The following is a 17,737-nucleotide window of genomic DNA, read 5'->3' as shown; positions in this document are numbered from 1 at the left end:
GCAGCAAAAGCTGACTGGCATATACTGTATTACTTCCACAGAAGAAAATCATACCAAAAAACAAAATCAGTTCTGGTGACAAGACAGAATATATTGCTAAGTGCTTGGATTAAACCATGATTAACCTGAGCATCTTTGAGCTTTTAAGTGTAGAGTATACAAAACATGCAATTTCATAATGTGACTTTGTGATCTAGGAACTGTTTCATCTTGCATTTTATACCATAATTGATTGATCAGTCAAATCAAATAAACCCTAAAAAAACACTAATCAAGCTACTGTCAGTGTTTACGCATTTGTGCGGGTAGAGTGTTCGACTGTGTCTGCAAGCAAGAGCTGAGCTTTCAAACCAAAGTGAGAAAAACAGAAAGTAAGTAGCCTGTTTCTGTGCTGGTGTTGCTTCCTCTTGTGTTTTTGTGTGTATGCAGTGGTGTGTGGGTGAGTGTAGTTGATGTTAAAACACAACACTACAGGCGCTCCATGTTAGTAATAAGTGAGGCTGTTATCACACTACAAACTGACACTCCACGGGTGGTTTTGGCTTTCTGTCTTGATGGCAGAGTTTCCTCCTTCCTGGATGTTTTCTTTAAAGCAGTTTACAGAACTATGTGCAACTACTTTTTATGGTATTTGCATTTGAATGCATTAAAGCAGAGGAGGGCCAGCATTGGTGTGATATACCAACAATGATTTAAATTCACATGTATACTGTGACACTGTTAAAAGAAATGGGGGGGGAAAAAAGCTGTAGGGGCGTTAACACATTGATATATGTTATTCCTTTTCAACAACTGGCCAAGCAAAGGCAACGTGACATCTTGCCAATACATGTATATCTACGATGGAATTTACTGGGAGAGAATTTCAGCCATCTATAGCATCGTTGGTAAACATCAGGTTTTAGTGTCTCAGTTCAGAGACCAAGGGTTTGTTCTTAGACAAGCGGTGAACACTCACACAAAAAGAAATCAATTCTAAAAAGACAGAAAAGTGTTCTTTACAGATAGATGTCTCTTTCGACCAGAAAGAAATCAATCTGATATTTAACAAAGGACGTATTCAATTGCGAAAAACCTTCTTGCTCTCATCATACTATGGATATCGCTCTCTCAATCCTCACGTACAGAAAACACATTCTCCACTGATGTCTGGGTTTATTGGAATTCACAACTGAAGGAGAAGTAGGCAAGAGGAAAGCACTCTGTACTCTAATAACCTTACACACAGCACTATGACGCAAATTACCCCAAGAATGTAGTTTGCATCTGATATTAAAGATACAATATGTAACAAGAGTAGCCAAGGGTGCATTTTCTTTCTTCATCTGTCATTTTACGGTTCCCTGACCTCCACAGCCCTTGCACAAAGCCTCTGCATTCCATCTCTTCCTGAACTCACCTTTACACTGGAAAGCATTCTTGAGGTTGAGTAGCACATCAGCGAACCCCCGCACATCATTCACCAGCTGCATTACATACTCTGGGTCCACTCCTGGTGCCCCCATCAGGCGGGACGTAAGCCCCATGCTCCTCAGAGGGTTGGGGTTCTTAGAGCTACGGCCCATATCCCAGGTCTTGGTGGATCCAGCTGAGAGAGATTCTGTGAGGGGCTTCGAGCGGTGCTGTGAAAGTTCCTGGGCGTGCTTTGTCATACCACCACCACCACCATCGCTGCTGCTGTTCTTCCGTAGCATCCCAGCAGCCAGAGTAGCTGCCACCCTTAACAGGGGGTACAGCAGGCCAGCTAGCCCCTAAACTCCCCACGCTGCCCTGGTGCCTGGAAGGCTGAAAGACAGAGAATGATGGGTAAGAATTAAGTGTGTTGTGCATGTGAAGGTGGGGCTTCATTCTCCACCTTCATTAATATAGAGAATATACCATTTTTAAAGACCTCTTACAAATCTATAGTAGCCATTTAAACCTGTTTCTATTCTCCTAACTATGATTTTTTTAATGGAAATTTTCCACACTAATTGAATTTACAGTACACATAATGTTACAATTTATAGTTGTTTTGTCTCCCATTCAAGTCCTCAAATGTCTTAAAATTACGTCTATTGTGCCATAGTAAATTTTATCAAGTATTTTTACTTCGTTATACCTGTTGCACCGTTAAGCAATGTTTTTGCTATTAGCTAACTTGGCTAACGGTACGGTTTTTTTTAAATACCATTATATGTCAGTACATCCACACACTTTTCCAAAAAACAATCTAGTCCACGTTAAAAAGCCAAGACGACGTAAACTCACAGGAGGAACTAAAAAGCTCAGCACCAACGAAAACTACGCGACCATTAAATTTTTGGGACAGTTTACAATGAAAAGTGATGCTGCCTCCCCGGTAAAAACAGCCGACCCGGGTCACAAACTGCTTTTGGAGACACAGCCAAAATACGCTATTTAAACTCACCTGCTTGGCAGTTTACTGGCATACCGGCCACAGTGTCCAAAACAGACCTTTGCTTAGTGGAGGCAGTAAAAACCCCAAAACATTTCCGTTAGAAAAAAAAACTCCAACAAAGGCAGAAGGTTGTCAGCTTTGACTCACTGTACACCGAGAAGTAGCTGACTATCGGCAACCCTCAAGTCAATCGTAATTTACGAGTTGGTTTGTCACATGATGCTACAGACGCGTTTTGATTGGCTAGATGTTCTCACTGGTGATGCCTTCTAGTACTGCCGGACGGTTTCGAGACCGCAAATGTAACATCAAATCACCTCTTGCTTGTAACTGAATTAATTCAATATTAATTTGCCCAGATAAAACAATTTATCTTTATCGGATATGTGCAGAATTTAAGAGGGCACTTGTTTGGGGTTTTAACTCACTCCGTTGCCTAAGATATGCAACATTTATGAGACTTACGAGCACATTACAAGACTATGTCAGCAGAAGTTTGATCTACATTGTACGGACAACCCCTGAATGCGTCATGCAGGAACATCAGACGCAGTATTTAGGACCATACATTTGTGGTGTATTGCCCGAGTCGCGCAAAAATATAAAATTTTTCCATCTCTTTTTGTTTGTTTGTTTGCTTTTTTGTTGGTTTCAATTTATTGTCACGCAAATAGCATTGAAACGTACGCCAATGATAAACTGGAATAGATCTTAACTGTAATAGATCCTTTCTCAACCGTTTAACTACTTAAGAACCCAAAAGAAAGCCATTCCTTTTATCAAAAGACCATCGCCACCCCGGCATATGACTGTATTTGGTATTCTGGTTTACATTGCCCTGTTGCTTTTTCTTTTCCCGTTATCATGGAGTTTATCAAAGCTATATTATTTATTATTAATAATAATGGTGATGACTGTTCTGATACTGTTATTACCTGTATTTGACACATTGATTATATAATTTCTGTATAATTACTGGGTACCACATAGTGTCGATAGACAGATTGTGCAGAACATCCATCCATTCTTTGCCCTGGAGGGGCTGGAGCCTATCCAAGCTGACTTAGGGTGGAGACAGGGGACGCCCTGGACAGGTTACCAGTCTATCACAGGGCTATATTTAGAGACAGACAAAAATTTAGAATCACCAGTTAACCACAGAATGTCTTTGGACTGCGTGAGGAAGTCAGAGAACCCGCTGAGAACACACGCTACACAGGGAAAACAAACTCCACACAGAAAGAGCTTAGGCCAAGAATCAAGCCCAGGACCTTCTGGCTGTGAGGCGACAGTGCTAACCACTACTTCACCATGCCGCCCCGAATACAACATAGAGTTGTTTTTAATTATCTTATTTGATTTTTCAAATTTAGTGTTGTTTTTTAACTACACCATCTTTGATGTGTTGGAAATATTAACTTGATTTCAATGCCAATAAAGCATACTGATCTGAAGCAAATTGAATTGAACTGACAATAATCTGAGTTAGATGCACTTGTGTTTCTGCTCTGCAAAAAAAAAATAAAGCAATTGTAATGGTTGTGGTGCAGATCTCACAACAAAATATCACTACTAATTGCATTACATGGAATCAAAAATACTGTGAACCGGTACCTCCAACTGATTTACATTTTTCCACATCCAGTCAGTAAAAAGTAATGATTGGTCTAATAATCTGGTATTTAAAGTAGGAATTGCTCCAGACAAATAAATTATTACAACCAAACCAAATTACTGGCACCACTGCTGCCATCTAGTGTGCAGCCACAGAACACTCACACTGACAATGTGTGGATAGGTTTATTTCTTTTTTTGGATTATGTAGAAATTATGTCATGTTAGATTGTATAAACATAACAAAGGAGATGCAAAGAATTCCATGTACATGGTTAATCAGGATTTGTCTTTATTTTCATATACAAAAAGATGGATGTATTCTCGTCTAGTTTATATTTCTAAGCATTTCAACTCACAGATAAAGTTACCATTCATACTGTTTTAGTGAAACCAACCAACATACCTCATACACACACACGCTCGCACGCACACACACACAGAGTTCACATAAACAGGGAAGGTCACACAATTCAGTCAAACGTCCATTCATACTACAAGTAATGAACAATATGCTGACTGTAAATAAAATTTAAAAAAAAAAAAAAAAAAAAGGATTTTGCTTTCACAGGATCCACACATGAAACGGAAGAAACCCTTTACATTTGTCAAGTAAATATATACACAATATTTGATACGTTTTTTTTTTCCTTTTTTTTTTTTTTTGTTGAAGATGAGACTGACTCCATGTTAGTGTTACTAACGAGGTCCTGCATGAGGTAAGTGGTTTTTCTGTTCAGAAGAGCTGGGTGTAAGACAGCATTTTGAGGTAACAACCAATCACGACAGATTTTCCTACGTGACAATTGTTTTTCTGGCACAATTCGTGAAAGCACCTGGGGGGGGGGCGTTCAGCTCACACACAAAAGTTCAACCTACAGCATTTTTTCTATCAGGAGACTTTTAACATGTGTCCTCACCATCAGAACATGATCCAGGTGTGATGAGATGTACTTTATTGATCTGCAGAAGAAAACTGCAAAGTCACAGCTGAGTTGAATGACTTAAACTATGATATTCAAATGACTATTGCTGTATAATTAATATTGCTGGACCCTTGGATCATGCACATGCCACTGTTTTCATGAATCCTAATGGTGCTGCATCATCAATCACGTGGTTACAGAGATGATGATTTAAACACTGAAAACAATGTCCTGTATTGATTGATTTTTTTTTTTGTTATTTTTTTTTCAAATGTCCTTTACTAAAACTGCACATCAGCAAGCGTTACAGACCACTGTTAAAAATCACCATCTTTCCACAGCACTAATCAAAGCAAAACAGAAGAGCCTGTGTGTTGTCCAACGTGGCTAAACTATCACTAAAACAGGTCTGACCATCACATCAGCAGGTTAATATTGAGGCAATACTGTTCAAACAGGTATTTCAAACAAGTGGCCAATCACAGAAGCTGCCCAGCACCAAACCATATGAAACTTCTGTTAGGGTTTTTTGTTTGTTTGTTCTTGATGATATACACACTAAGCATTTTAATTCAAGTGCTACCCACACAGCTTCTGATTCAGAGGAACTGATGCCATTATTTACTGAAATCAGTAACACAACCACCTTACTTAAAAAAAAAAAAAAGAAAAGAAAAAAGAAAGAAACAATCATAGGGCTAGATTTCAAAATGACCAAAATATGTAGATGTGGAACTAAGAAATCCCTTTGTGTCTGTCAATTGAGAAGCATAATGCCCTGATTTGCTTAAAAAAAAAAAGAAAAAAAAAAGATCAGTGTTCGGCAACTGTGTGTACACGCATATTTACAAGAATCTGCCTATCTTCTTTTAGGTTTGTAGAGCATTAACACCATGAAAACTAGTCAGGCCCTATTAAAAAAATCTCCACAGACAAGAGGCCCAACCAGCAATAAAATATCTCAACTACTAAAACACAATAAAAATACATAACACAACTTGATATACATGTAGAAAAAGCCTGAGGTACTTTTCAGAATATCTGAGGTCAGTCTGGAGGAGTAAGCAGCTGAGGGCTTACTCAGTCAAAGAAACACAAAAACAGAATATTAGCCTCATATAATATCGTGGATAGTTATCACATGTTAGCGTTATATTACCAAAGAATACATGTACATCTACAAATCCTTGAGTATCCTGGAATAGTCACAGCAGCATAACGGACATTCAATGTATGGTATTCATGTTATGGTACAACTATGGCATTGCATTTGGGACAAAGGCAACAATTTGAGCTCTCCTTGCATGACATACAGTGACTGAGGTATCTGGGGACTGGTGTCCAACTGAGTCTATTGAACAAACACCCAAGGAAATTAAAAACAGACATGTTGCTTACTCAAGTATGGCCCTCGCAAGGATAAACCCCCAACTACCTGTCCATGGTTCTTACTTTAAAAACATGCTCTCTATCCATCGCACGTCATTTACTCTTTAAATTCTCACACACACACACACATTCACACAGACAGTTAAAATTAAGAATGTGTAACATTGCAACTCCAGACAGCATCTGTCAATGCCCCTGGCACTGGCAAAGGCGTAACTCTGTATTTCAACAATTTGAAAAAATAAAAGAAAAAAAAAAAAGAAAAAGAAAAAAAAAATCCAGGAATATGTTCATGATAGCTAGCTGGATAGCTTGGCTCTCAACTTAGAGAAAATGTTCCAAAGAAGCCTACTGGATACCTGAGAGGTAGTTCCCCGAGGACAAGACGCTTGTCCCAAATCTTCAAAAAGTCCAAAATGTCCAAAACAACTGCTCAGCTCCCATTCAGCTCCCTCACTTACGATAAAACAGCTGTGCTCCCATGTTTTTGATCTTTTTTTTTTTCGTTCTGAGGAATTCACAGGTTTAAAATAAGAGAGCACACTCCGAGTTTAAAAATCGAGAAGCTTCGACCCCTGAGGAAGATGTATATATTTTGTCTAACAGTCTCAAAACAGTTCCTCCGAGGTGTGCAGCACGTCGTCTGAGGTTTGGAGCAAAGGTTCATTTCATTTGGCCGCAGACGATCATGACCACGACAGGAAAAACAACAAAGATGACAACTCATGAGGTAATAAAATAGACCAACACAAAAGAAATACATGAGGTAATGACAACATTTAAGATTTGACACATGGGTGTTATCAGATGTGCCCATCGCATAGCTTATTACTACTTCAACTACAGCAGATGGATGTGTTAGTAAGGTCTGACTTTAAACACAGAAAAAACATTTAACAGAAAAAAAAAAAAATACCAGTATGGGATAAAATAGCAGCTGCATTTAAGTTGCTAGTTGTTTTTTTATGCGTTTAAATATTCACAGAGATCCGCTGAGTTTGGATTTGAAAAATAAAAGTCAGGAGCTCAGGTGAAGGATGGTGTCACCAGTTCAGGTGCTGGACTCTTTGGGAGGTAGGTCCTCGTTGATGAGAGACGTCACAATGGAGACGGGGCTGTCTGAGGTAGTGCTGCCTATCGTCCTGGTGATCTGGCTGATACGCTCCTCGACGCAGCCTGCCGACAGTCGTGCCTCTGCGTCATGGTCCCAGCATTCCTCGATGGTCTCGCACATCTGGCTTAGACCCTGCAGACATAAACCACAAGTTAAAGAAGTATAGATTTTCTTATTTTTATTAGGAGGCAAATCTTTTGGTCATCATTTTCAGTGATTTCGAGGTGACACAAATCTCTTAGTTTATCAGTGGCTTGATACTCAACATTACATGCTAACCAAGTTCCAGTAATAACAAAAACAAAACTGATTCTGAGAACTATGACCTCAACTGATCAAGCTTAATTCACTGGAAAAAAGGATGCACAACATCCTGGTATTGCTATTGAATTTGCAGTAGCTATTCTTCCACCGTTACTCACAGGATGTTTGAGCCAGAGGTCCTTGATGACTGGACGCATCTTCTTGTGCACAACCACATCCTGTAGATCCTCCAGGGAGGGATGCTGGCCTATTTCATCCTCAAATGGCAGCATGTACTCACCAACTGTAACTGAAGAGGGACAAAAGAGTTGCACAAAAAGCAAGTCAGGTAAACAGTGAAGTATTTTCATTTTGAAAAGATACAGCAAAATCCAAATGAGTGTATTGTACTTAAAGATGAATTGTATCAACTTAACCCAGGATCAAACTGCTTTTGCAGACCAAAAGAAAGCTAATCCTTTGTTAATTAGGCCAGCCTGAAGCAAAGTGACCTTTCACCTGTGGGTGAAGCAGCATTCCTGCACTGTTTGACTCACCGTCTGTGTCTGAGCAGCGGGACACCAGCTCCCACAGCACCAAGCCCATAGCATACATGTCTATCCTCAGGAAGGAGTCTCGCTGAAAGTTGATGGCTCCCTCCAGCACCTCTGGAGCCATGTAACGCCTCGTACCCACCTGGACGGATAATGGATTCAAGTTCATGTGAGTGCGTGCAAGATAGCAATGGGGGGAGGGTACTACTGCCTTTAAAGCCATATGGATATGCATGGGTGTGTTTTACAAACAGCCCAACAATGCTACTCAGTAAAAATTAATGTGGTTTTCCACTCACGTTCTGCTGGTAACTCAACAGTTAATGTACATAACGATATGTTGTAGCAAAGAAAAACTATGCTTTAATATCAAACAACATCAATATTAGCTTGCTCTACTTAGAGCTGCAGTCCCCGAGCTAATCTGAGTTACCCTTCTGCCTTGTATAAGGATGGATCACACCGCATTATTCTGAGGTCTTAATGTAAAAATCACAGATTCTATATCAAAGGTCTCTTTATTATCCAAATACATTTTATACAAATAGAAAACAGTAACTGTCTGCATAAATTGTGACCTATTTCAAGTCAATTTTTAGAGAGTGTGTTTTTGAACAATGCCAAGCCTATGGGTCGGTATTAAAGAAATTTAAGTGACAGCTGCAAACACCTGCATCACAGAGCCAGCGCAGACATTGAAACAACATTATAAAGTTATTTCCTACCTGGCCATGTGTATCTCCAGGAGGTTTTCCTGGTTCAAATCGTACAGCGAGCCCAAAGTCTCCAATGACTGCACTTAAATCATCTCGTAGCATCACATTCTTACTCTTGAAGTCCCTGGGGAATGAATTTCACAATTATAGAGATGTTTAGTCACACAAATTAGCCCACAGGCTTACAGGGTAAAACTACTAAATTAAGCACACCTAAAGGGAGTTAGCACTAATTTAAGTTTGATTTAAAATCAAAAGTAACCATCAGGTTTTCCTAAGGACAAAGCTTGGGAAATCCAGGAATGGTTTGTGCTTTTCCTACCTGTGCGCAATAGTGGGTTTGGGCCCTTCTCCCTTGTAGCTGGGAATGTCTTCATGGAGGTAGGCCAAGCCGCGGGACATGGTCTCTGCTATGTGACACAGCTCAGTCCAGGTCACAGTGTTACCCTTCAGGTGGTCTGTCAATGAGCCCTGCTCACACACAACAGATTAACAAACAAGGATTAACATCTGCACAAGAGTCAAATTTTTAATCCATTCCTCAGATGCTCTTCTGTTAGTCAACATCTAAGAGTGAGCCAACCATAACCAAAGAACTGTTGCTGGATCCACCATGGGGCAGGGCCAGATTTCACCTTCATTTTTCAGCCAAATGGTGTTTTAATAGCCTTGATAATTTACTAGTATAATCACAGTCCAAATACATACATTATAGCCCAAAATATCAAAAATACACACAGAAACATTGACCTAAAAAGAGATTATGCGTGCACTAATCGCACTGAGGCAACTGTAACTAAACACATTTGTATCACAACCAAGAATAAAAAGGTGCTATGAGGACAAGCCTTGAAAGTCACCACACAAACAGAATACCACATTTGTGGTTATGGCACTTGCTGCTTAATCCTGTGATTAATAAGCAGGATGTTCAGGTCGCTTAAAGGCATTTCATCGTTGCAGTATTATCTGAGGCAAACACACAATAATACCTTGTAGTTTTTGACATCAAATGCAAACTGAATTATTTTTACACCACATGCTTAAAACACAATTGTATAACTCAAAGCAGCCCAGTTCTACTGCTTTTAGATGTACTGGGAACTGCAAATCAGACGTATGTGATAAAATCCATTTTTTAATAAAAGCTGTAGTGCCCTTTTTTTGAGGTAAATAAAGGGCTCAGCCAATATTGGAAAATGTCCAGCAGTTCTGGTCAATATATAGAAGCCCTATATCTCAATATAAATTTGCTCTGTGGTGGTGTGTGTGGGTCTGCGTATATACTGTATACGGGTAGCTGCATTCTCACCCTCTCATGAAACTCAGTGATGAGCCACAGCTCTGTTTCCAAGTTGGTTCCGTGCTTCTCTGCAGCAAGGTAACGCAAGATGTTTTCATGTCTCATTCCTGGGGTCAAGAATATGTCCCGCTCATTTTGCCATGACTGCTTATCCTGTAAACACAAAGAGTTATGTTTAGGCATTTGTGATTTTAATGTATATATGCACCCTTGGAAAACAGTGAGGTCGATTCTTAAATGTTACACAAGGAGTCTGGAAACACTCTCACAACACCTGGGAGTGTTAGTCAACAACCCTGGGTTTTTTCACAGTTTGAAGCATACATATTTTTAGAAAATCAAATAAGAGAAAACTGCACATGTGCCTGTATTCAGTGTTGCTGAATTACCTGAACAGGGAAGATCTTTACAGCAACATATTCGCTCATTAACTGGGCCTTCCATACACAACCAAAGCGCCCCCTGGCTTTGATTTCCAGCAGCTGCAGTGGTTTTAGACCCACCAAAGGGGATGGAGGAGCTGGTCCAGGATCCTGAACAGCAAAGAGTAGAAAAAAACTGTTATTAATCTACTACTAAAGATATACCATTGTTTACTAAATACAAAAGTGACCAGCACTACACTGTTACTGCTCAGATGACCGATTTAAATGAGAGTCAGAGCTGAGTATGGTCTCTCTCACCTCAATCAGGTCTACGTGGCCATAGGGAGGTTTGCGGTGGCGGTACATCCACAAGGCCAGAACGAGGGCCAGAGACAGAACGCAGAGTGGCAGCAGGGAGTACACCAGCACGTTGAGCAGGGACGGCACTCGGGGTGGAGGCCGAATTTTCACTGTCAAGGTGGAACAGAATAATTACAGCACGTCAGCTTTCTGACCCCTGGGGTTAGACTCTATCTAGGTTGCTGAACCTTGATCCTTGACTGACAAATGAGTGATTACAGCGTCTCAATGAATGTAGCAAACAGGCAAGGGTTAAAATTATTGAATTTTCATCAATATCACATGCATACTTGTCAATAACCCTCAACGTGAGCTTCTGGTCTCCATCATTGAAACCCTTGATTTTTTTGTATCTTCAGAAATAAACAGAAATGTATGAAATTCATATCATTTTTAGTAACTTAATCCAGTGTAACAAGAAATATAATTTTTATCTTACATGGAGTCACTTCAGAAAAGAAATAAAAATATGACCTAGACAGTAATAAAGGCACACTTCCTTAAAATGTATATTATGTATTCCTAATATGCTTCATATCTTTGAATATAAAAAAAAATCTGCATTGCCAAAAATGCCTGCCCACACAACATTTTCCCTGAAGAACTGGAGTTTATCTCTCTAGTTTTTTACAAAGATCAGTCGTGCTTTTTTATGTCTTTTTTTTTTCAGCAATACGGTCCTCCTTGGCTTTCCCCCACAAACCCTTTCTTGGTTTAGTGTGTGGTGTATGTTATGCATTCTAACCATGACTCTAGGTTGTTCCAGGTCAGCCTTAAGCTCTTTGGATGTTTTACATGGCATCTTTTCCACAGTTCACACCAACCTCTGAAGACTTCTTACACAGATTTTTCTCTCCCCCAACATCCAGGGAGGTTCCTTACCATTACATGTATAGCAAGCTTCACAATAATTATTTTTCAGACTGATTTGAAGGATTCCAAAACCAGTGTCACAGCAGTTTCTTGGTAACAAAAGCTGCTGTTTTTAAAAAATTCTCATTTTTTCATTATTTGTTGTTCTGTACAAAACATGTGTGATTATGGACCAAAGCTGTTTCACTAGAGATACTCTAGGTAATGCACTTAAATTTTGTGAGTGCCAATAATGGTGTCAAGCACGCATTTTAACATTCATTAAACAGCTAATTGCAAAATCAGCCGAATTCACTAGCACCTCCTTTATGCAGTCATTTGTTAATGGTAATACAACAGTTTCAGTCTCATATTTAATGACTGACCTACACACCAAGCTAACAAGGAATTAAAAAAATAAAACAGAACAACACAATATTAAGCATCAACATTTAAATTCAAAGGCTGTGTAATGGAGTTCATATTAGTACCACACTCATGATGTTTTACCTACACATGCACAGCACAGCTCCACTCCCACTATTCAAAGGGGAAAAGCATGTTTTGCTTGTACTATATATAGGATGTATTTGCCACTCACCTCGGTTGCCACTGCCAATCATGTCAGGAAGGTGGGTGAATCGTTCATTGCAGTAGTTGCCCTCGCAGCAGCAGAAGAAGACCTGAGGGTTTTCCTCCATGGAGACACACTCTTGCCTAAAACAATGTATGACACACCCACATTGTTGTTCTGATAATAGAATGCCCAAACCAGTTTACAAAAAAGATCCTTTTTTTTTCAAAACACATTTTTTTGCTTTTTGTGATCTACAGTCCACCAACCAAGTAGGTAAGTGTCTGCTTGTTGTCCTTTAGCTGCTGTACATAAAGCCTTTAAGGTCAAACTAATATTTGTCCAATTTATTGTCTAGACTCTCTAACCCATGCATGCCCTGTCTTTGGATGATGGTATACTGGTATTGGTGTCACTGTATGAGCTGATATAGACTGCATGTTCAAGAGTACTTTGTAGCTTGGTTGACAAAATCTATTTTTTACTAACAATATTTCATCTTATCAAGTCAGTACATGTTTTAAATTCAGAGGATTCACAGGATTTCTCACCGTATGTGCAGTTACAGCTGCAGATACCAACATTAATCAACATGACTTTGTGCGTCAAGCAACTCTAAATTTCCCACCTGCTCCGAAGTTCTTCATTTGCTACAACTATTTTATGGAGCTTTTCGCTGAGATTAAATTGACCAGCAACAAATGTATTTTCCCAGGTTCCATTATATTCCCTCTATGGCTGCAATTCCACCCAACAGCTCAGGCTGAAGTAATTACTTTTGAACATGTCAACACCTTTGAGGCTGCACCTGAACCTTCTAGTTGTATACACTTTAGTGAAGCTTTCTAAAAACCCAGTTTCCGTTGAAAGCAGTCACATAGTAATAATTCTACAATTTCCACACTTTAACTTGCAACAACTACACATCAATACCACAACTAGCTATAAATAAAATATTAGAAAGGCACCTTAACCATTACAAAACAGACATTTTATGCACACAAAGATGTGCAATCCAAGATAGATTATTAAGGTTCTCTTTAATGCAGCTTCCCTTCACGAGCCACTAGAGGTCTACAGCTTGTTCAAAATGCTGTGGCTAGAATATTAACAACTGGAAAGTTTGATTGTGCCACACAACCTTACACTGACTGCTGATAAAGGCTACTTTAAAATTCTTCTCCTGACTTACAAAATCCTGAGTGACCTGGTGCCGCCATGTCTATCTGCAATCATCAGGCTGTGGACAGTGAGCTGTACTCTGTACTGGTGATGCAGGCGATCTGGCTACTTGCAGAAACAATAATTAGGAACTACCACAACACAAATCCCTACTTTTGGAGGTAAACATTTACTGCTATCACCTTCCTGACATATACTGTATATTTTCAGTTGCTAAACCAAATACCCTGTGGTTTTGACCACTGGCCAAACAAAAAAAGCTGACTGAAAGTTGAATAAGCATTTCTGATTATATCATGGCCTCTGAGAGCTTCATGTACCAAGTAGTCTGCATACGATCTCAGTGGACATGTGTATGATTGCTTGCCAACTCATGTAATATATGTTGAGACTGATATTGGAGATGAAGCCCAACAATATCTTTAAATAAAGAATATGAAAATGTGCAACAATTAATCTGGTAAAATATCCTACATCTCTTTACTTTGTGTCATATTTTTGGAAAAACTTGGTTGATTTAAAGGTCTGCAGTCGAGGATTTACCAGACTCATTGATCTAATGATTAATTCAAAACATGCCCTTTAAACATTTCCAGAGTATTAGATGATATCTTAAAAATGCATGTTTTATAAAACCACACGGTTAAAGCTAAAAGACATTCATAGATTTGTGTTGTGGAAAGAAGAAAAGCAGCTTATTTTTACATTTGAGAAGCTACAATCAGCAAATTCTTGTCATATTTTCCATCGAATGGCTAATTGACAAATTACTTCAGCATCAGATCTTTGATCGCTGTCCTTGAAAATGTGAGACAAGAAAAAAAAAAAAAAAGAGGATGTGTTGAACTACATGTGGGTATGTGGCAGATATTTCTGTTGTCCTCAGTGCCAGTCCCTCTGGGTACGGGCCAGATACATACAATATAAATGTAAATGCAGGGTGGTGATGCCCTCGCTCAGTGACCAGACCTGTCATAGCAGTTGAAGTCGTCCAGCCAGCAGCCTTTCTTCACTAGCTTGATGGTCCCTGAGGAGTTGAGCCAGGAGGCATAACAGTGCAGTCGCTTGTCTTTCTCCCCCTCGCAGCGCTCGAAGCCACTCTGGTTGGTCCTCTCCGTACGCCAGTTATCATTGTAGTACACACACTCCCGGGTCTCTGCTTCGCCAAGACTGTACCCTGAGACGGACAGAAGGCCTCAGTCAGCTCACATGGTAATGAATTGAAACTCAACAGCGGAAGCGCAGACATATGGCGTAGGATCCGTTCTGTGCCATGAAGAAACATCTCTGAGCAGAACCTCTATCATCACTCTGGCACATAGCCAAGTTTGGGAGCTCTCTGTAGTGAAAAGGGAGTTCCTCTGGCTAAGAAATTGTTACTGAACACTAGTTCAGCATAATCATATTAATTAAAAGATCTTTTCACAGAGTATAAAGCAAAAAAGAAGGGAAAAATTACAGAATGTAATCGGCTATAAAACAATGATATACCCTGCTGTAGTAAAGAAACAGAATGCACACACCGGTATGGACCTTCTATAGATAGGCACTCCTGCATCTATAGTGAGACACATCTGGAAAGACAGATAAGACCCTTTTCTTTTAAGGCTTTTAATGGGAAACACTTTGTCTAACTAAGCTGAAATGTAACAATAGCTGTCAATCTCTGTGTGCTGTATTCTTTTAATGTTTCATTATTTCTTTAATTGGATTTAATGCTAGACACCGTCGGTGCACAGAACACATATCTGTGACGAACACTAAAGTAGATAACATGCTGTGCAGGTCATTCACAATATGGTTTGGACATTCATGTCTAATCTTTGTTCACAGAGAAAAATAGAGCCTGTCTCTTTAAATCCCTGCCTATAGGAGCCTGCCCATCCCCCAGTGTTACCCCCACCAACCCATCTTTCTCTCTCTCACACTCACACTCACACACATACACACACACACACACACACTTAGATACATTTAGCTGTCCAGCACCGTACAATGGACTTCATTATAGGATACTGGGATGCATGCAATGACCAAACATCATGCTCATAATAAAGGGAGGGAGAAAGAAAGGTAGTAAGAATTAAATATATACACACACACACACACACACACACACACACACACAGCAGTGATGCTCAATGCTCCATTGAGCCGAGATGGCATTTCTGATATCTGTGGTCACATGATCCGGGAGGACTTTTACTACAAGATCATTCCCCAACCCCCCTCCCTCTGTCACTTACTGAGCCTTTACACCACAACAACATGAATTCTGGAGAAGCAGCTTACTGTACACTCCGAGCCCTAATCTATAAACCATAAAGGCATTAGCCATAGCGCTATTTAGCACACAGGAGACAGCTGTGCCTCAATGAAATTTTTATTGCAGTTCGTGACAAAAAAATAATAAAAAAAAATAGCCAAAGTGGATATTACTGTTTTGTTTTCTTTTTTTAAAAAAATGTCTATTCAGTCACAGTAGAGAGCCGCTAGGAGAGAAGTGGATTACTATGTCTGGGCCAACATACATATCCCATTTGGGTTGCAAACGCTGGCACACACAAAAAAAAAGCCAAACAAAAGAATAACAACCCTCATGCTCAATTTCACGTGGTACCAAGGCATTGGAAACTGAGCTGTGTGTAACAGTAACCTCAATTCACGTTAAAGACCTGACTTCAGACAACAGCTGCTGTCTCTTCCAATCAAACTCCATTGATTTATTTGAAAAAAAAAAAAAACCTTCCACGGCAAGTGTCTATCCAAAGGTTCTTGTTGAGGCTGTTACCACAAACAGGACTGTAGATGTTAGCCTCTAAGGTTTCAGGATGTTGATGCAGCTGCTGCCTTCTATTCCTGCCACTGTTGATGAAGGCAAGGGGACGCAACAGTTATAAATATGGATACTGATTTTTTATTTATTTTTTATTATTTTTCTGTCGCGTAAAAATACTACATAATGTATTGCTTTGCTTTTATTTAAGGGGGAAAAAATTAGCTAGTTGTTAAATAATTCTCAAGTGTAGAAATATTTGTCATTACGGAGCCAAACAGAGAAACGGCGATAATGGTTGGGAGAATAAAAGCCCAGGCGGACCACAGTAGCCGTGCACCACCAACAAAGTTTAAACAACTAGCAAACGAGAAGTCGGTTTTAAAGGCAGCAAATACACACAGAAATGTGACCGCCTCCGGACGAAGCACTCGACAAAAAAAAAACTGTTGCAAATACCAACAAGAAGCGGAGGCTTACCTGCGCACAAAGTTCCCAGAAGAAGTGAACAAGTCAGCCATGAAAAAGACATGTTCCGTTTTAAATACAGGACAGAGATTTCCCCCGCTTTCCGTCGCGAACATTAAAACTCAGGTTGTCCGAAACATCAGTCCAGGATCAAAACGACCACAGGCCTCCGGTCCCTCCAGCAGCCTAACCACCACCACAACGTGTGTCAATAGCCGCGACGCTGCAACAATGTTGCAAGAAAAGATAGGAGCGATTAATTGACTGCCGGGCTCTTACTCCAATAATATGTGCAGCATGTCGAAGTGGATCCAAAAACGGAATGTGAAGCCGTTACACCGTCCGAGACGAAAGCTCAGCGCTCTTTTTTTTTTTAAGGTTATTCACTTGAATAGTAGCACCGCTGCGTCGGGAGGTCGGTCGGGGTTTACATGCATGTTACTGATCTGTGTCCAAAATGGCTTCTAAATGGGGAATGGGCTGCAAACAGGGAAACCCGGATGTGTAAACACAAAGAGGGGAATTCAGGCAGCCAGCGAGTGACCTTAACACGACACCGCAGATACACGCCTGAAATGACTTTATTCCAGCCTCATGTCGACAATTAGTGCATTTTACGCACACAGCAGACGAAATAAAGAGCAGTGGAGAAGGTTGAGGTTTTTCCACGCGGGTATTTGTCCCGACTCCAAGCGACAGTCTCTAACACTTGCACTTTCTGTGGTCAGGGTTAGGATATTATGGTCTAGCCTACTTTTCGTTTCTTATTATTTAGCCTCGGGTTTAAATGAGATTTTTTTTACTTATAGAATGCAATAGCCCGTGTTTGCCTTTTAAAATAATATAATTACGTAGTGCTGATAAATGATATTTTAACCGCGATCGAGCAGCTAAAGCCTG

At 39.9% G+C, this 17,737-nt stretch overlaps 2 protein-coding genes across 3 annotated transcripts in view; both read right to left on the bottom strand.

The window, feature by feature from the left end:
• The window catches only part of LOC103353950 (rho GTPase-activating protein 29-like), a 36,847-nt gene extending 28,162 nt beyond the window's left edge, over positions 1-8,685 (bottom strand). For both annotated transcript variants that reach the window (XM_008277154.1, XM_008277155.1), the window contains exons 1-4: positions 8,675-8,685; positions 7,989-7,991; positions 2,411-2,569; positions 1,400-1,785 (exon numbers count right to left, since the gene is read on the bottom strand). In XM_008277154.1, the coding sequence (XP_008275376.1) occupies positions 1,400-1,694 (295 nt within the window). In that variant the 5' untranslated portion in view covers positions 1,695-1,785; positions 2,411-2,569; positions 7,989-7,991; positions 8,675-8,685. The remainder of the gene's footprint in view (positions 1-1,399; positions 1,786-2,410; positions 2,570-7,988; positions 7,992-8,674) is intronic.
• On the bottom strand, positions 6,045-17,222 carry LOC103353951 (activin receptor type-2B-like). Its single transcript, XM_008277157.1, has 11 exons — positions 16,850-17,222; positions 14,563-14,770; positions 12,439-12,554; positions 10,944-11,095; positions 10,650-10,793; positions 10,270-10,413; positions 9,280-9,428; positions 8,967-9,081; positions 8,245-8,383; positions 7,867-7,997; positions 6,045-7,576 (listed from the first exon to the last, which is right to left on the bottom strand). Exons 1-11 carry the CDS (start codon positions 16,899-16,901, stop codon positions 7,382-7,384), a joined length of 1,545 nt encoding a protein of 514 aa, XP_008275379.1. The 5' UTR covers positions 16,902-17,222; the 3' UTR covers positions 6,045-7,381.
• Positions 17,223-17,737: the final 515 nt, after the last annotated feature.

This window comes from Stegastes partitus, unplaced genomic scaffold (assembly GCF_000690725.1).
Source record: "Stegastes partitus isolate 25-593 unplaced genomic scaffold, Stegastes_partitus-1.0.2 Scaffold90, whole genome shotgun sequence".
Classification (NCBI taxonomy): Eukaryota; Metazoa; Chordata; class Actinopteri; family Pomacentridae; genus Stegastes; species Stegastes partitus.
This window is presented reverse-complemented; position numbering and strand designations above follow the sequence as displayed.